General features: G+C 42.0%; 2 protein-coding genes across 3 annotated transcripts in view; both read right to left on the bottom strand.

The window, feature by feature from the left end:
- The window catches only part of sema5ba (sema domain, seven thrombospondin repeats (type 1 and type 1-like), transmembrane domain (TM) and short cytoplasmic domain, (semaphorin) 5Ba), a 92,723-nt gene extending 89,645 nt beyond the window's left edge, over positions 1-3,078 (bottom strand). For both annotated transcript variants that reach the window (XM_058081857.1, XM_058081858.1), the window contains exon 1: positions 3,004-3,078. The gene's annotated coding sequence lies outside the window, so the exon portion shown is untranslated. The remainder of the gene's footprint in view (positions 1-3,003) is intronic.
- A 489-nt stretch (positions 3,079-3,567) lies between these two features.
- pdia5 (protein disulfide isomerase family A, member 5) overlaps positions 3,568-20,511 on the bottom strand; it is a 37,876-nt gene continuing 20,932 nt past the window's right edge. Inside the window, exons 12-18 of the mRNA XM_058081928.1 lie at positions 16,681-16,751; positions 16,284-16,447; positions 15,191-15,321; positions 12,853-12,923; positions 7,202-7,336; positions 6,182-6,635; positions 3,568-4,591 (exon numbers count right to left, since the gene is read on the bottom strand). Coding sequence (XP_057937911.1) covers positions 6,555-6,635; positions 7,202-7,336; positions 12,853-12,923; positions 15,191-15,321; positions 16,284-16,447; positions 16,681-16,751 — 653 coding nt within the window. The 3' untranslated portion in view covers positions 3,568-4,591; positions 6,182-6,554. The remainder of the gene's footprint in view (positions 4,592-6,181; positions 6,636-7,201; positions 7,337-12,852; positions 12,924-15,190; positions 15,322-16,283; positions 16,448-16,680; positions 16,752-20,511) is intronic.

Below are 20,511 nucleotides of genomic sequence, written 5' to 3'. Positions count from 1 at the left end.
TCCCGAAAACTTGTTTATGCATTTCTAAACATGAACATTAAACATTATTAGAGCCCTCTCGGCATGAAATAACAGCCCTACAGTCACCTTTACACTCTTATTACCCGATATGACGGACATAATAACAGAAAATAAGATTGTTTACTTCCTGTAAACTACTTCCTGTGTTCTGTACAGTACTTCCTGTGTCAATGTAACACTTGTCAGCTGACATGACTGACAGACAGACGGATATATCGAGAAGAGTCGAGCATTACTTAAAAGCACTCTGCAGCGTACTCGGTTAACCAATTCCGACACAATCCAGATCAAAATGTACGGCTCGGTCAGGGCGAGCGTGCTATTATTTTTCTTATAGTTACCAAATATGGCGGCTGCACGGCGCTCGAGTGGTCAGACCTCACAGCTAGGAGACCCGAGTTCAATCCCACCCTCGGCCATCTCTGTGTGGTGCATGCGTGGGGTTTCTCCAGGTTCCTCCCACATTCCCAAAACATGCTAGGTTAATTGGCGACTCCAAATTGTCCATAGGTATGAATGTGAGTGTGAATGGTTGTTTGTCTATATGTGCCCTGTGATTGGCTGGCCACCAGTCCAGGGTGGACCCTGCCTCTCGCCCCAAGACAGCCGGGATAGGCTCTAGCACCCCCCGCGACCCTCGTGAGGATAAGCGGTAGAAAATGAATGAATGAATGACCAAATATCAGATTGCTTTGACGGATTCTATGATATGCTGTGATGCATGAACCATGATTCCTTGCTGGAAGACCTCAACCCTGCTGGGAAACAAACAAGAGCATCCAGCGTTCGTATTTATTCCCCAGCAGAAAGAATCTCTTTGAAAACGTGATGACGGTTTGAGAATCAATTATGGATGCTGACATCAGACGCCGTGACGACACGGACCCTCAGCAGCAGCGGAAACAAAAGGAGGCGGCGCAACAAAAGGATGGAGAAAGTGACTGGAGGAGGTCTGAGGACTTTGGTGGTTCTTTAGCTGGGAATGGTCCAGCTGACCCCCCCGACCCTCTCCATCCCGGCGCTGTCAAGAGCCCTCATAAATTCAAATTCATCGGCGACCAGGAGATGTTTTGCATGAGAAAGGAGCCTGATTGACTCGGGAAGATAAAAGCTCAGGAAGAAAAACATCCACGGCAGGGGTGTCCAAACTTTTTCCGGCGAGGGCCGCATCCTGGAAAATGAAAGGATGCTAGCGCCACTTTGACACTTTGATATTTGGTAAATACCAAGAGGTTATACTGCATGGATTTCGACAAAAAACTGCATCTCAGCCTTGTCATGTAGGCGGAAAAAAATATATACATTTTTTTTTACAAATTATATTTCTTGTTTTGTTTGTTTCTCATAACATTACCACTTTTTTTAAATAATTTTTTTCTGTAATATTTCAGCTCTATGCTACTAAAGACATACATTTTCCTCATACTATCACAATTTTATTCCTTTTTTTCTTGCTAAAATATAAATTAAATTTATATTTAAATTTAAAATTTAAATAAAATAATTTAAATAAAATATAAATTAAATTTATATTTAAATTTAAAATTTAAATAAAATATTAATTTAAATAAAATATAAATAAAATTTATATAAATTAAATTTATATGTCAATATAAATATAAATCAAATTTATATGTCAATATAAATTAAATTTATTTTGTATATATTTATATAATAAATTTACATTTATATTATACATTTATATAAATTCTCATAATTATGACTTAATTGCCATAAAATTGTAATGTTTTCCGAAGCCTAATTCTCCCCAAATTACATCTATATTTGTTGTTTTTTCAACTTTATGCCACTAAAATGAGGTTCATAATATTATGACTTTTTTCTCTTCATTTTTTTACTTTATTCTTGTAAAAATTACTCCTGATTTTCAATTTTTGCTGTTTTTCTGGTTAAATTCTAACCTATTCTGCTGCAGTCCAATTGAAAAATAGCCACGCACCAAAAATGGCCCCCGAGCCACACTTTGGAGCCCCCCGTGCTAGACAGGTGTCGGACTCCACGCTGACAAACACGTCAAATGAAAGCATTGTGTGTTTTTTCTCCATACTAATATTCAGCTTCATCAACGCTGCACTTGGGAGCCATCAGAGTGTTCATGAATAAAGAGGCTCTCTTCATTAAAGAGTCTAATTAAGCAGAGTGCTAATTAAAAAGACGCTACAATGCTGCTGTCGTGCGGCATTATCTAAAAAACTCATATTTTTGCGTTTATCTAGCTTCTTTAAAAGGAACGGAGATTAAAAAAAAACAACAGTCGATGCCCTCCATGGTCCACCTTGTCCACCTGGTCCTGCAGCAGCCCATCACCTGCTGCGGCTGCTAAACACTGCCCCCTGTCGCCGACTTGCACGCTACTACACCCAAAAGACAGCCACAATGAGCATTACAAGGCCGAACCGGACTTTTCAACAAAAGATATCACACAGATAGAATTCATTAAATATGTTTAGAAGCCAGGAGAGTGTCCAACCTACGTACGGGTGTCAATAGGAGCCGTTTCGAAGCACAAGGTGTCTCAGGATTCACAGCAACAACAAACAAAAAAGCTCACTTCCATTTCATGCACCAAAGTGTCCAATGTTGGACAGTAAACGAGAAGAACCAGAACCAGAATCTACAGCAGGGCTCATTAAGGGCCTTTAAAGTCTTCCTGCTAAGTTTTTGGCGGTGCTGAAAGAGACACAAACACTCCACTGATGCCGGGAATCAACGTGAGTGGAAAGTCAAAGTGGACCTGCCTGGAAACACAACACGCAGACAACCCCTGCTTTGCAACATCTACCAAAAATAGCTTCGAAAGTGACTTTTTGTGCTCCTTTCGCGGGAAAACCGGGCTACTTCCCCGACTTGGGGGTCTACCTTAGAACCCAGCAGAACCCAAAGGTGCAAAGTGCAGCACCACGCACAAAAGTCTGGGCAGGTTGAAACGGGAAGAACAAAAAGACCCGAGACGATCCGTACCTTCTCGGATGCTCCTCAGGTTGGCGTCCAGATGACAATAACAATGATGATGTAATAAGTGGTCCTCGGTTCCGGTGTTCCGTGTCCTCCGCAGCCGCCTCAAAGCGTCCTACTCCGGGAGACCTGCAGCGGAAGACTGCGCTGAGGATCCTCGGAGCTCCGGACCAAACCACCGCGATGGAGGAGGGAGGGGGTGAGGACAGAGGACAGGAGAGGAGGAAGGGAGTGAGGGAGGGAGGAAGGCAGCAATTTACACCAGGCGAGCATGCGCACACCTGAGAATAATAAAATGATTGATGGGAGGATTTAGTACTCAGCAATGTGCTTTTTGGTGACGTCATTTCATTAGGGATTTGAAAAACTTTAAAAAGACGTTTAAGTCAAATAAAAGGTGCTAGCTAACTCTTATTTTCCAAATGTTTCTCTGATATTTGTCTTCTTCTCAGGAAGGTGGATTCAGTGGAACCGGATCCACAAAACGATCCAGGATGTCCTTTTAAAAATTGTAATCAAAAGCTACAACAAAATTATTGTTCTTTTTCCTCACGTGACAAAAAAAGGCTGATTTTATTTCATTTAGTTTCAATTAACTTAAACTTGATTTATTGATATTAAAGGAGCATACGAAACCGTTTGCTATTTAAATGTATGCACCTTAGTTCCTCCGTAACTACTCTAAATGTATGTGCCTTAGTTTCTCTGTAACTACTCTAAATGTATGCACCTTAGTTCCTCCGTAACTACTCTAAATGTATGCGCCTTAGTTCCTCCGTAACTACTCTAAATGTATGCGCCTTAGTTCCTCCGTAACTACTCTAGCCATTTGTTTTTCAGTAACTAATCTACATGTATGTGCCTTAGTTCATTAGTAACTACTCTAAATGTATGCACCTTAGTTCCCCAGTAACCACTCTAAATGTATGCATATTAGCCCCCCCCATGTAACCACTCTAAATATATGTACCTGAGTTCCTTGGTAACTACTATAAATGTATGCACCTTAGTTCCCCAGTAACCACTCTAAATGTATGCATATTAGTCCCTCTGTAACCACTCTAAATGCATGCACATTAGTCCCTCCTAACCAATCTAAATGTATGCACCTTAGCTCATCAGCAACCACTCTAAATATATGTACCATTGTTCCTTCGTAACTACTCTACATGTATGCACCTTAGCTCCCCAGTAACCACTCTAAATGTATGCATATTAGTCCCTCTGTAACCAATCTAAATGTACGCACCTTAGCTCATCAGTAACCACTCTAAATATATGTACCTTAGTTCCTCGGTAACTACTCTAGCCATGCTAGCAACGAGCCTCGGCCCGGTGACCGTTTGTGTGTTTTGCTTTGGACATTTTTCTGTACGGTCAGGCTCCATAAATGAAGAAGAAGCTGCACTCAGCACATCTGACAGTGGCGCCCGGATGATGACGAATAGCAGCAGGATAACCAGCATCCTTTCAGGTGCACACTTCCTTTACAGCGACACTCATCTGGCCAGTCGACATCCAGTGGTGTTATGGTAACACCACTCCGGCATTCCCAGGCATTCTTTTCTTTGTGGCACACTGCAACGCATCTGGTCTGCCAGGCAAGAAGAAGACGTAGCAGGAAGGATCAGTGTGGCATTTATTTTCAAAGTGGGACACTTGGAGGCTCTAACATGACGGTATGTGTAGTACTCCCTCGTTTACCGCTGTTGTTAAAATGGGCTTCACTGCTTAGGCTGCTGCCCCCCCGGGACCCGACCTTAGATAAGCGGTAGATGTTTGGATGGATTTTATTGAATGAAGAAGAATTCATCAGCAAAATACGTGTTTACAATTTCCATTTGTTGGAATACAGCATTTTTTAATTCAATGTAAAGTTATTGTAAAAAAAAAATCACATAAAAACATGAAAATAACTGAATATATTCAATTTAAAAAATCCGGAATCCTACTTGGCAGAAAATCAATTATCTCAGTCGGGTCTGGAACCAATTAACTGCAATAAACGAGGGATTATGATACGTGAATTTGGAAGAAACATATTTATTTGCTGTGGACTTTTTTTGCAAAGAATTCCGATGAAGTGACTTTTGAAACACGGCTATTTTGCTGACAAATTTGGATTCAGTGACATTTTCAGATGTTTGGACAATTCACACGTTACATAAATTCAGCGTGTAACAAAAACTGGTCATAAAAAAAACCTGACATTTGCATAAAAAAAAAAAAAGTAATTTCTGGGAAATGATCGGATCGAAAGAAAGGCAAAATAATGTCTTCTTTAAACAAAACATGCAACATTTAGCTTATTTTATGGGACAAAATCAGGGATGTCCGATAATAATCGGCATCGATAATTATCGCCCTGATATCAGCATAAAAATGCAATATGGGTCGATATCGGTATCAGATTTTTCCCTGTATAATACATATGTTCATTCAACACAGGAGATACGCCATGTTAAACATATCGGGGCCGGGAATCATCCGGGAATTGAGATTTGGACAATATCGGCGTATCGGTCTTTGGCAAAAAAGCCGATATCGGACATCCCTAACACAAAATAAGAAAACGATAACGTGATTTGTTGTTTATTGTTAGCACAGTCACAGGGGGGAAATAAACGTGTACAAAATGGCTGATGGGACAGCAAAACAAAAAGGCAACAAAGACGTCTTGGCAAGAAGTGCGACGCATTAGCATTAGCACGCTTTCCGATACGACGGATGCGGAATCATCTTCCGCGATGTCATGTTCCCGCCTGGAATGTAGCATAACATCGACTGACTGACGACCGCACTTCCCTTTCATTGTGTCACGCTTTCCCTGAGAACCGAATTGGCGACCACGGATTCTTTACAAAAAAAAAAAAAAACGTGCTACAGATCAGCTCGGGATATTCCGAGTGGTGGAACGGGAGTAGAAAACGCACAGAATTACAAAAAACCCAACGACAAGCGTGTGTCTCCGTCTTAGGTCAACGGTGGAAATACAACATATTTCATCATCACGTCGCTGATGTGATTGCCGGGACACGATGGAGGTAACAAAAGATTATTGAAATATGGACGAGGACGCTCATATTTGGCATCTTGAAGGGGGGGGGGGGTTCCGTTTCATCATGATTCTTACCTTAAGGCCACAACTTGAAGACAAAAAGGGAAAATGAGAGGAAATATTCACCCTTTGGCCTTGCGTTGCTACGGGAGCGTCAGGTCACATGATCACATGCATGTTCACACGGCAGCTCCATACGTGAAGTCCGGAACCCTAGAGAGGATGTCACCCTCTTGGAGGAGGGGGGGCGGGATGGTCAAGTGACGGCGCCCCCAGCCGCCACCCTCGGTATTGCATAGATACGCGTTAGCTTGTCAGTCAGTCACAGTGTCTGGGCGGCTTTCATTTGGACCCCAAAAAGGGGAGGGGGGAAAGGGGAGGGGTCACCACCGTATTAAAAAGATTTGCTGAGGTCATCACGTCTCTCCCGTGTCAGTGCTGATGGGGCGGGGGACGGCAAGTGCGTGGCTACCCCCCCCCACAACCTCAACGCCTCATTTCAGAGCTCCTCCTTCTTCTTGATGACTTTCTCCTGATCGCGGCCTCGCAGGCTGCGCATGAAGCCGATGAAGCCTGCTTCCTGTTGTGGACAAGACAGGATATATTTGGATTTCATGGTTTTTCAATCACCTGCTTATGATGTGATGCATTATAGAAAAAAAAACCCAAATTTAAGCATTTATTTGTAAAAATAAACAACTTTTTAAAAATTAAAAATGATCCAAATATAGCATATATTATATATATAGCAATATATCAGCTTCATTTGGTGTTTCGGCCTACTTAAAATACATTTAAAAACACAGTTAGACTCAGTATTAATAACACGTATTAATAACACGACAAGACACGCACCATATTGTACGCTATCCAGAAAAGGTTCACAAACCAAGGTAACTTGTCGACCTTAACCAAGGTTCCACTATACTTGTTTTAATGTAAAAAAAATATTTTTAAATATTAAAGACAAATCATCTGTTGTATATATCAGGGGTGGGCAAACTATGGCCCGGGGGCCACATTCGGCCCGCCAAGTGTTTGAATACGGCCCGCCCATTCTTTCCAAAGTATTTCTATTGAAACTTAACAAACAACCTGGCATTATGGTTTGAGCCGCATCAGACCCAAAAGCCCGCGAGCACTCACCCCGCGGTCTCCGTGGTACTTGTCCACGAACTTGCCGTAGTTGTAGTGGTTGAAGGTGGGGTAGCCCTCCACCCCCTCCTGCTTGCACAGGTCCTGGTTCTGTCCTTTGGTGCAGTCCACCGCCGCGTACGCAATCTGGGAGAAATCACAGTGAAAAAAAATTAGCTGCGGACCAAAAATGGCCCCCGGACTACACTTTGGACACCACTGCCTTAAAATTGTGAGGGAATGTTTGAATATTTGATTTGCTAAATAGTTTTATTATGAAAAATATTATTTTAATTATTTTTATTTACTGATTTAATTATTCATGATTACTTCATAGAATTAAAATGACTTTAAATTACTTTGAAATTAAAAATTTAAATTATAAAATTATTTTAATTAAATTAATAAAAAATAAATATAATAAAACAATACTTATGATTAATTATATATTATTTAAAAATCGGAAAATGTATATAAAAAATGTAATAGAGTGTGTTTATGGTTTCATTCAAGTAGAGTGTGTGTGTGTGTGTTTACAAATGTAAAGAAATCAGCGTGAGGCTGTGATTAAAGCTGTAAACCTCCGCAGCGTCTTGCGTGTGCTGCAACCTCTAACACGTAAATTTATACACGCTAAGTCTCCTTGTGGCCTCGTCTACGGTTTTATGGAACAGGTTGCAAAGTTAGTGGGCTTTCAGGCTTTTAGGACGCACACCGTAAGTGTTAGATCACTACTATAAAACGGAAGGGAGGATAGACATTGAACATTGCCTTCCACGTGACGCTACTCGGAGGCGGCTAACATCGATTAGCAAGGGGGGCCGGCCCAATGAGGCGTAAATGTCGCCTCGCCGATTCACGGGGCAGACGCCGTGTGCCCTTTTTGGATGGATGAAATGTCACGGTCTCTCAGAGTGCTGAGCGGCGCACACCACGGCAACGCCGCGCACCGGAGGTGAAGGCGGGAGGAGGAAATGATGCAGAGGATGAGTAAACGTGGTTAAACGTTTCAGGGGCCTGATGCTAGCACTGCTCTGGAACCCGGTCCAGGCTGTGGTGGATAAATTCTTGACCCCACTTAACCCAACCTGAAGCAATGGAGGCGTCATTTGTTTCAGCGCTGGGTGGCAAACAGCAGAGGGCGCAACAGCAGTGCGACAATAAAGAGTGCTGGAAAAAGTGAATGAGTGCGGTTCCACGGGCTGGTGAAGTTAGCATGTCAATGACTCGGGTACGTTAGGAGTGTTTTTTCACAATGACCGAGTGCTTTTACATGTCAACAATCAGTCTGTTTCGCTTTCTGATACATAATTGGACAAATTGATTTGGTTAGAGTTGGACCTTCTGGAACAGATGAATGACCCTAACCAAGGTTCCATTGAATCGAACTTGGAATTTTATTTCAGAATGAAGTACAGCATATTTATTGAGAAGTTTGAGGAAAAACTGCGTAGAAATAAAAATACCAAAATAATCTTTGGTAGCAAATAAGTGAATGACACTAACCAAGGTTCTTCTGGAATGGGAACCAAACGAGACAAAAGTAATTTGAAGGTCAGCCAATCACATGAGATTTCAGGTCAGTGAGCATCTCAGGACATTTAATAAGTGAGGCCACCACTTATAATGATGATGATGAGTACTTGCGGCAGCAAGGGTGAAAAGTGTGATGACAACCATAGAACAGTACTTGGTTTTATTTACTAGTGGTAGACTTCTTTTTCAACTTAATATGACTTTAAAAGAACAACCCGGAAGTCAACCGGTGGTGTGTTTGACGCTGGGGGTGGATTTAGAGTCTATAGCGTGTGTGTGTATATTCCACAAAAGTCAACAGGAGGTATTAATGAGCTGGCGCGCTACGAGCGGCGCCCTGTGGTAGCTCCGCCTTCTCCTTTTGGTGCACGATCAATGACGGGATGGGGGTGTGTATGTGTTGGGAAGCGAGGGCATAAAATGAAGTCATACTGTGGTGCTTCTTCAAGCGTCCACAGCCAATTGTCTTATTGATCCACCTTGCAGTGATGGAGGAGGTCACATCACGTCATTGATTGGACAGCGGCGCATTAGGCCGCAGTGACAAGCCGGCACTGACTAACTTCCTGTCACGCTGAGAAATAGACCGTGTGTGTGTGTGTGTGTGATGGCTCAGCACTGCTTCAGCGTGCGGCTTATTTACGCTGGCATTTTATTGACACCATTTGTCATCCGTCGCATATTTGATCAGTTTGATGACATAAAACGCTTTGAAAGCACGTCTGCTCTCTCTCCGCTTTCCTAAACGCTGTACGTCACGCCACAGGATAAATGTGATTTAGGTTAGTTTTATTGGCTTTAGTAGCAGTTAACTTTCTTATTACACTTGTGTGGCAGCTACGAATGCTGAAAAGCAGTATTGTATGTCGACTCACCCTTTTTCCACTTGGAATAAATTAAAACAAACCTCTTTGGTCGGGAAGCACAAATCCAAGGAAATACAGCCGGAATAGGTGCAGATTCTGGAGGAAATACAAAGCTCAGTGTGCTGGTTATTGTGTGTAGCTGCTCTATAGGAGTCCAAAAATAAATTAAGAGATGCAGTATTTAGCAGGGAAGTCAGTTTCTAGTTGGTTGATTTATTCTGAGTGTGTAAATTGGAATAATTTTTGTTGTTCTGGTTCTGTTCAATAATTTAGAGGTTGTATTGCATTACATCTCAGATCATTTTTGTTTAGATTTAGTTATATTTAATTGTAATAACTGTTTTTATTGTACTAGTTTGAAGTTTGAAATGTAATTTTTTTTGGACACCAGGAAGACTGCTCTTCCCCGCGGTGAGAACTAATGGGGATTTGTAATAAACAAACAATAAATGTAAGATTCATCAAACGTTTGTTTTACATAACTTTAGTTTTATTTAGTTTGTTAATAGAACAGTTAACTTCTTTATGTTAAGAATACCGAAATGTGTGCTCTAGTAGGTCAACTCACCTTTCTCTACTTCCCGTAACGCTATGTGACGTGAATGTGTCATCAAGGGATAGTTTTACTTTAGTTTTATTTAGTTCATTCATACCAGTGTTTATTGTATGACAGTTAAGGATGTTCAAACTGAGACTTTAGTTCCCTAAAGCATCTTAAGATTTCATCAAGTCAGTTTCACTGAAGTTAATTTTCATTGATTTAGTTTGCTCTTAGAGCAGTTAACGTCTTTTTATACACTTGTATAACAGTTAGGAATGCCAAAAAGCATGATGTACTAAGTCTAATCGCCTCTCTCCACTTCCCTAAATGCTAAATGTTCTTTCTTTAGTTCGATTTACAGAACTTGAGCTTGTTTGTACGCTTTGTACGGCAGTTAAGAATGTTCCACTGTGACCTAAAACACCGTCCCTGCAGTTAACAAAGCTTTTAAAATAAGTACAAGGGGGGGAAAATAAGCTAGCCTTTGCTACCTTGCTTGCGCTTCTTCGCTTTGTGTGCACTTTGAGGAGCCAAATGAGGTCACATGGAGACTTCATTGATTTCCGGGACGGGCTGGTGTTCCAACAGAAGGAGGAGGATCAGCTCAAAACAACGGGTCAATACGTTCAAGTACAGTGTATTAAGTGTGACAGTGGGCAGACAGCACCGGTAGAGAGATATCGTACTTCCTTACAGGCTAAAATAAAAAAAACAAAAAAAAAACATCCCATTATGTTGGCAATGCCGTGTCGCTTTAAGTCAAGTTGTGGCCTGCTTCTGATTGTTTATGTCCTGGGCTGCTTGTGTTTGTCTTTAGTAAACGAGGCGACAACAAGAGACCGTAGCCAAGTAAAGCTGAGCCACACTACTCTACCACCTCCCTCTCTCCCTTCTTTGCAACGCCCCTTCCAGAGACATACAGCAGAGCGGCTAGTTATCTTCTCTCACGATATCGCCTATACTTCACCACTACTACTAACCGCTTGAATACTGTGCCGCTAGTGAGTCAGTGAGGAAACATGAGCGCCCTCTGGTGGCACCCATGGCAGCCGTTGGCCAATGAAATGCTCTGCTCGGAGTAATGCATTATGGGTAGAAGGTCAAATATATGAATAGGTGTTTTTTATACATTAACATGCATTTATACTTGTCTTGGATCTTTACTAGCTAACTTTTGAGTGTTAAGTTGCTGTGTGATGATTTTAGCGTTCTTTATAAGATGACGTTGTTTGATTCTAATGGGTTTACAAGCTGGTTGTGAGTTCTTATAACTCATGAAACAATGCATCTTATACACTGGAAATTACAGTTGTTGTTTTTTTTGAGGCAATCGGGTCCAAATTGAGTATTTAAATAAATTCACATCAACAATAAACATTTGAAAGAATGACATGTTTACATTTTTACATATATTTTGTGGAATCAACTTAAGAAACAAAAAAATCTGAGGAGCCATCTCTTTGTAGGGAGCCGTGCCAAAATAGCGGGTTCTCCAACAAGACTAGTATGACCCTAACTCGTACGCAGGTCGAGGACCTCGTGTACATTTGATACATCTGACCAATGCTGCCAAACAACGTGGGTTCTTGTGGTATACAACGGAGTATTTGTTGTTCCGGTGTGTCAGTGGAAGAGGTACAGGGCGTCTCAGCCTGCTGACAACAACATGAGCTGCAAAGTGTGCCTCGCTGTCAAACGTTGCAAATTGTTGCCTCAGAAAACTGCATGACTAAGTAGTCACACATTCACACACACGGCATATGACAATGATTTCAAAGTCATTCCAAACAAATGAGCGGTGGATTGGAGCGAGCGTGTACGCGCACGCACACACACACACACACACACACACACACACACACACACACAGAAGCATCTTCACGTAACCTGGAAAAGATGTTTTCAACATATGAGTCAGCCAGAGCGAAGGAAAGCGTGTTGCGGGTGATGATGGTGCATGAAGGTGTCTTCTTGAGTTTGCGTGAACCGTGACTGACCTCGCTGGTCTCGCGTGCGGCTGCTATTTCATTAGCTTTATCCACACGCTCGCATTCCTTCATGACACGCCAGAAGAAATATTAACTATGAGGAAACTTCTGGATTTATTTTTTTTTTAAATGTACTAAAAAAAAGAACATGGCTGTAGCCACATGGTAAGGTGCTTGCACACGTGATGTATGTGTGGCATTTGCGTGAACACTTCATTGTGTATTGGTTTCATGTCCGTTTCATAGAACAATGGCATGACATCAGAGTGAGCCCTTTTGCCGGTCATACAGTCTCAGTGGGTGGAGGCGGGGCTAGTAGCATACACACAGAAGTGTGCAGAAGAGTGGAACCGCAGTACAAATTAAATTGTAATATTTTTATGTATATACAATTGCTGCACGGTGGTCGAGTGGTTAGCGCGAAGACCTCACAGCTGGAGGCCCGAGTTCAATCCCACCCTGGGCTATCTCTGTATGGAGTTTGCATGTTCTCCCCGTGCATGCTTGGGTTTTACTCCGGTTTCCTCCCCCATTCCAAAAACATGCTAGGTTAATTGGCGACTCCATATTGTCCATAGGTATGAATGTGAGTGTGAATGGTTGTTTGTCTATATGTGCCCTGTGATTGGCTGGACCCCGCCTCTCGCCTCTCATTATACATATAGCTCGTGTACCGTATCCCACCGGAAGTGAACAAGGTGACGAGTGGACTGAAACGGAGCAAACACTCACCTTGCGGTCCTCTTTAAAAAGTTCTGCTGCGGTGGTGAAGTGAGGCACGGCGTTTTTACAGTGCGGACACCCTGCAAGAGAGCAGAGTCATTTCAATAACACAACACACGACTGTCAGTCCCTGCAACACGGCGCATCAGTCAGAGTGCCGCAGTTGTTTACGCCGCCCGAGAGAGGGTTGGCTGTGTAAACGTCCTTATTAACGCTGTCACGTAGCTTCCATTCATGTACAGTGTGGGTCTTTCTGCAATAAACAACACTTCTGCAGACACGCTGACTGACTGGACTCGGTCATATAAAGCTGAAGTAGACACTTTGCCAACACCGCTTGCTGGTTAGAACCTCACTATGCGTTTTAGTGGCTTATCTGTGCATATCCCATCCATTGTGTGGGACTGTATACTGTGTGTTTTTTATCTTAATACAGGGGTCTCCAAAGTGCAGCCCGGGGGTAAGATTTGCAGCCTCATATTGGTCCTCGGCACATTCCAAAAGTGCACTTAACTCATCCAATCCAATTTTTCAAAATTCAACCCTTTCATTACAGGTCATTTCAGATGATTTGGAATGATTTTATGATTTTTCAAGGTAAACAGAACATTGTGTTGTATAGCTATAAACATGGACAACAACAAAAGATAGATTAGACTGTCATCTTTCATCAGAAAAAAAAAGAAGGTTCTACCTTCTTCTGTTCTTCATTTATCAGCAATAGAACATAGATACTTTTCAGGAAAATGTCAGCTCCCAACAAAAAAAGGGAGGAAAAACAGCTTTTTGTGAAAAGATACATTTCAAATATAACTTTTTTTTTTGCTTTCGTGACAGCTCAAATACCTTAACAACTATAACAAAATAAAATATACAAAATTTAGTTTACTTAATATAATATAACACCATGAACTATTTACAGTAAACCTCGGATATATCGGATTCGATTGTTTCCACTGGTTTTGTCCGATATAAGCGAAATCCGTTATATGCGTATACCAGAAAATGTCCGTTTTACGCATATATCGGATTTATATCCGGTATATGCGTAAATCGTATTTTATCCGTTATAAAAAGGCACTTCCTTGACTATGTTTCCAATGTACCTGGACGCGCAGGCAACGCTGCAAACGCTGCAAATGACGTCGTATAGCGGCCTGTCACGATTCAGCGAATCGGAGCGCCACGATGCGGCCATGGAAATGCATTGGAACGGGACTGGAGATTTTGTCCGAAATAGGCGAAATCCGTTATAAAAAATCCGATATATGCAATGAATTTTTATTGTAAATGCATTAAAGAAAAATTGGTTCTTTTTTATCTGTCCGTTGTGAACGAATTTCTGATATATCCGAGTCCGATGTATCCGAGGTTTACTGTACAATTTTCACATTTGGAACTAAACTAAATGAACTACTGCCACCTTGTGGCTGTTTTTATGGCTTAATACGGTTCGAAAAGTGAGTCTGCAGTTGCATCATCACCTCTTTTTGTCTCTTGTGCAAAAAAAAAACCTCAGTAAAAGACGCATCACCATGTCTTTGGGATCTGGCTTTCGGGTGTAACATATAAATACGTCTGGTATTGAAAGAGTTAAACAATAAATAAACAAGAGGAGAAATAACATAACAAGAAAATAACAAGAGGAGCAGTCATTTTACAAGAATAAGCAGTAGAAAGTCAATATTAGAGAAACAAAGTCAGAACATTAAGAGAAAAAAGTAGAAATATTTGTGGCCGAAGTAAAAATATTTGAGTAATTAAGTCATAACACTATGAGAAACACAACAAGAGTAAAGTTAGACATTTTGGAGTCGGAGTGGACGTGGATATAAAAGTTGCTGAAAGTTGTGTGTTTGGTGTGTGCACCAATGCTGGGACTGTCTATAAATAGTTCTTACATATTTCAGCCATACAGCAATTTATGCATTTGGCTAGCAGTTTTGCGAGTATGAGAAAATGAGGCAATAAGATTTCATCTGCCAAAAAAATACATTTGATGTGCCAGAAACAATCTTTGACAGAATGACTCATTTTCTGAAGCAATTTCCATGGTCGTGAAGCCGAGTACACGCTTCTAACTTGCTGAAGATGTGCTGAAAACAGGTGGTGGTGTGACTTTACTTGTTTTGTCAATTCCCAGTCTCCCCCGTGGTTGGGTGGAGTCTTAAGGAGTTTGGAGGATGCTTACATACGTAAGGGCTGGTTAAAACCCAGGAAATGATCACAGCGCCTCTCAGGGGAGGGTCGTCAATGCACACATCAAACCAGCCACTAAATGTGTCATTTGGCAGATGATTGCGTTTTCTGTGAAACAAGCTAACGTGTGCATGAAGGCGTGTCTTACAAGGAGCGTAGAACATGACCAGAGCGTGTTTCTTCTTCTTCAGAGCTTCTCGGAAGTCCTCCGACCCGAGATGGACAACACTGGAGGGCTTCTCCTCCCAAGACTGCTCCGGTGGGGGCGGCGCCTGCGGACTGCAGAAGTGGAAAAAAAAAAAATGAAAATAGAGTCAAAATATTCAGAGAAAAGTTGTAATTTCATGGGAATAGCGTAATATTATGAGGAAAAATAATTTTGTTTTAGTAGCATTGTGTTGGTATGAAAATTTTTTTTTTTTTTTTAAATTACAGTTTATATTACAAGAAAGAACAAATAAAGTTGTAACTATTGGGAAATGAGGTTGCAGAAAAGTTATAATGTTCCAAAAATACCATCAAAAAATGGGAGAAAATATGAGGGGAAAAAATGAAAAATATGGGGAAAATCCAAATATTAAAAAAAAAGTGGAATTCTAAAGAGAAAAATAACTGCAATTTTCTGAGAGTAAACTCGTAATATTCTGAGAAATATATATATTGTCATTTTAGTAGCTTAGGGTTGAAAAATGAAGAAAAGAAAAACTAAAACTATCATGGCTTTGATAAAATGATTTTGTAATTTTTACAATATTAGGGAAAAAGTAATAATGTTGTCTAATGTCAAAATAGTATGGGAATTAAGTCATTTACAAATTTACAATTTACTTGAGAAATAAAAAAAAACAGCATCAGAAATTGAAAACAGCAGCATTTCAAGAGGATAAAATCAAAATATTAAGAATAAAATGTTGTATTCCATTAAAAAAATACATTTTAAGAGAATTAGAGATTAAATATATTTTAAAAATTATTTTTTTGGTTGTAATTGGTTGTAATATTATTAGACGTGTGAAGCACGGTGGCCCAGTGGTTAGCATGTTGGCATGTGGAAGAGCGGTGATATAATAGGAGTGTGCCCTTGGTGTCATCGTTTGCAATTAGCACTGACATCATCCTTTACATTTCACCCACCCATCACTTTACTGGGAGGACGTTTCCAAGTGATCTACTTAAGAACATAAGACACATGCAGTGTAGATGTGGACTCTGGGGGGGGGGCAGGACTTTGTGCCACCCACTTGTGCATGAACTCGATGATCTTGTCTTTGCTGCGGAGCTGCGGCAGTGTGTACGTGTCCTGTCCCTTCTCAAAGTACTTCAACGTAGGGAAGCCCGAAATCTTGAAGCGATCCCCGATGGCTTTGTGGACTGTGGCGTCCAGCGCTGCCAGCACGCCAGGACTCTGCAGAGACACGTTGGCTGATACAGTGCTGGAAAATGTGTGAAGATACCTGACACACACTGAAAACAATAGCCGCTATAATTCCTTGCACAAAAAAGCTGGGAGGGGAAGAACTAATCAGAACCACACCGAGAACTGGGCTGCGGGTCAGACCGACCACCCCATCATCCTTCAGGCCAAGGACGGATGTGATGTTAGCACAATGGGGTTGCAAGACAAGCAACAACGCTAACCTCTTTGTCTTTGTTGAGCGTTTCGGCAGCTTCTTCATATGCTGGCTTCATCTTCTTGCAGTGGCCACACCCTAAAGAGGGAAGCCACATTAACATTTAGACAGGATGTCCCACTCTGGATGGAAAAGGGAGAGTGTAGGCTCTACAATGCCATAGTAGACTATTAAATAGGAAAAGACAGCAAACATGCAAGCGGCCAGCATGGTGCACGCTCGCAGTGCAGCCAACTGTAACGTAACCCCCCCCCCCCTCCACGCTTACCAGTGTGACCCCCCACCATTAGATCTGGCGGACTAGAGTCTGATGGATCTGACTGTGGTAATAATAACTGTGAGAACTCTATAGTAAAGTTCCTGTCATTTTCAGCTCTTTATATTGAGTTGCGGACTCCTATAGAGCAGCTACACACAATAACCATAACATAAAGCTTTCTAGATCTTCCACATGCTTCCACCCACGACCCGCCTCCAGGCACGCCCACTCCACTGTGATTGGTCACGCTCCCAAGCGATCCCGAGGACTTCCGGATACGTTAGTTTACCAGTCAGCGTTTACTAAGTGCTGGCATTTTGCAGCCCATATAAGGAAGTCCGGATCGCATTGATGTCAAAACTCTGAAGAAAAAAAAAGACTCTGACACCGAGCATTCAGAGCCATCCAAAACCTCTTTTAGGGCTCACTTCCAAACGTGCAAATCTCATTATTTGAAAGTGTGGCATCGTTTAATAATAAAATACAACATATTTAGAAGGTCGTAAACAGGTTGTCTATGCTCTACCTGCAAAAATATTCCATTCATAAATAAGGAATCTTACTTTGTGGAAATTCACTTCTCACGGTCGGGTCTGGAGCCAATTAACAGCAATAAGTGAGGGACTACTGTTGTCCAAAAACTCATCATTCGGTCTAAACTGTGCATTCAGACCTGCAGTGTAAATGCAGCCTAATGTAATCTACTCGTAAATCTGAGTGGGGTTGGGTTGGGACGGCATCTTAGAGCCCTTCAGCTCAACCTTTCTTAATGAACAATGCTGTCAAACGCCGCGGCGCAGCGCACTTTTGTTCTTTTCAAACAAATCCCTGCAAACATGGGAGTCAGGGCTTTGCTTAATAGTGCACGAGCCGGCAAACACACGCTATTTGTCGCAGACGGCCTTACAAGACGTCGTGTCTGAAGACGTATTGCTGTTTGATCAGGATGTCCGCCGCCGCTGCTGCTGCCGTTAAAGGCCGAGGCGCATGAAAGTAAATTGGTACATTTCCAAAAGGTGCTAAATTGCCCTTGTCAAAACAGTTCAGCGCTGCCTTTCTTCAGGGGGAAACGCAGTGCTGGCGCAGGCTATAAATCAGGTGCGATGCGCCTGGCGGAGGAGGAAGCGGCTGCGGATCTTACAAGCCAGGCACTGATGCATGCCATCATGCAGACTGAGGCCAGCGCGGACTTCCTGTGACACTTCCCGTGTGAGAAGGACAGAAGGGTCATGAGATGAATCAGAGCGTGTGTGAAGCTACTTTGGCTTTGACAAAGTAACAAAAAAACTTCCTACGGACGATCGCTTTACACTGGTGACAAGGAAGACGCGTCAATTTGACCTCCGACGTCAACTACCTTGTGTGGAAAACTAATCCTTTCTTCTGCAAGAACCTAATGTGCATCTTGACACATCAGTAACAAAGTAGCTTATCATCAGCACGGACCAAAACGACCCACAATTCAGCATCTTTCTTCTTCTTCTTTGTGTCAGTCTGCCGATGGTATCAAAGCATGGCCCCGTTTGAGCGCTGATCCATGCCCGGGTACAACACTGTCCCTCCTTTGACATGATTGGACGAGTCAGAGCCGAGTCACAGGATGACTGTAATATGATTGCTCCTCACGGGTCATTAGAGCCTACTAGACATGAAATAAAAACCTTATCGTCACCTTTACACTTACATTACTCAACATGGTACACATAAAAGACAGAAAATATGGCATTTAAGACCTAAAGAAGACGCAATATAGACTCCCCACGCGGGGCCTTCTGGCACATCAATGTAACATTACTGACATCTAATGACTCGTGTAGAATACTACATATCCATAACGTGAACATTTGAAAGCATCTTAAGCAGTTTGTCACTCGTTCATCACGGTTAATTGTTTCCAGACCTCCACCACCACAAGTGAAGCAGGATTCAATATTAATTTAATGGAATATATTTGTAGTTGTATCATAAAAAAAAACGGTTTCTGACCTTCTTAATCATTCATTCATTTTCCACCGCTTATCCTCACGAGGGTCGTGTTGGTGCTGGAGCCTATCCCAGCTGTCTTTCATACTCACATTCACACCAACGGACAATTTGGAGTCACCAAATAACCTGTTTTTAGAATTATTAGAGCCCTGTAGAGAGGAAATAACACCCCTATAGTCACTTTTACACATTTATTACCCAATATAGTAGCTATAATAATGACAAATAAGCCATTCAAACATAAATAAGAGATACGCACGTTAGCATGAGTTGTGTCATCAATTTAACGGTACTTGTTGTTGCTGCTGTTTTTGTCTCTCTCTCTACTGTCTCAAAAACTGGCATGAAGTTTTGTCAAAAGCTGTCATAGAAAACTGACTCACACAAAAAGTAGGGTTTAGTAAAAACTGGAATTAACAAAGGGGAAACCATCCACAGAAGAAGTCGAAATGAGTCTGAAAATATTACACACAGTCAGGAGAAAGAGTGCTTGGCATGACCGGAGGCCAGGGGGGGCCAGCACCCAAGTGGGCTCACAGCCCTAGTCTCATTCTGGAAGTGAACATGCCGCAATGTTACTAGCTCCGCCCTTTTGGTATCCGAATACGGCAAGAGCCACCTTATTGGGAGCCCGAACCTTATCAGACGTCGCTAAAAATAAAATCACCATAACAAACTGGAAGAATCACTATGGAGTTGGATTTTTTTTTTTTTTTTACTTTGACCCTTTATCCTGAGTTACATGGCTCTCCAACACAAAAACCTCATAGTGAAGTCATTTCCTGCACGCTCCCTGCAGTAAAGTAAGCCTACATGGTCTTGCCAGGTGGCTAGTCGGGACAGACAGTTTAAACCAGCGCTAATGGCTTCCTGATGCAGACGCTACGTTGAAAAGATGACAAACGTCAAGTCGTGACGTTTGGACAACTCCGGCGAGGGTCGCATACAGAAAAATGTATACTTTTTGTACATTAAAGTTGTTCAAACTAATCCAATGCAGGTCAGTACAGTGTATGCTAATTGTTATAAATGCCAAAGCAAATTAGTGTAATACTTAATCATGTATCTCATTAATATATATATATACAATATACAAAAAGGGGGCTCGGCACGGCGGTCGAGTGGTTAGCGCGCAGACCTCACAGCTAGGGGACCCTCGACCATCTCTGTGTGGAGTTTGCATGTTCTCCCCGTGCATGCGTGGGTTTTCTCCGCTTTCCTCCCACATTCCAAAAACATGCTAGGTTAATTGGCCACTCCAAATTGTCCATAGGTATGAATGTGAGTGTGAATGGTTGTTTGTCTATATGTGCCCTGTGATTGGCTGGCCATCAGTCCAGGGTATACCCCGCCTCTCGCTCGAAGACAACTGGGATAGGCTCCAGCACCCCCCGCGATAAGCGTTAGAGAATGAATGAATGAATGAATATACCAAAGCTGGATGAAAAATAAGTTGCGGCCCAAAAGTGGCCCTGCAACCACACATTGTGCACCCCTTCCCTGGCAGCAAGAACGGACACGAGCGTCTCAAACCTTAGATTTCGGGCCCGCCAGGCTACTTCCAGAAGACATTGGCTTGTTGTGCTAATGTGC

Source organism: Doryrhamphus excisus, chromosome 9 (genome assembly GCF_030265055.1).
Source record: "Doryrhamphus excisus isolate RoL2022-K1 chromosome 9, RoL_Dexc_1.0, whole genome shotgun sequence".
Classification (NCBI taxonomy): domain Eukaryota; kingdom Metazoa; phylum Chordata; class Actinopteri; order Syngnathiformes; family Syngnathidae; genus Doryrhamphus; species Doryrhamphus excisus.
Note: the sequence above shows the minus strand (reverse complement) of the source record. Positions and strands in the feature narration are given on the sequence as shown.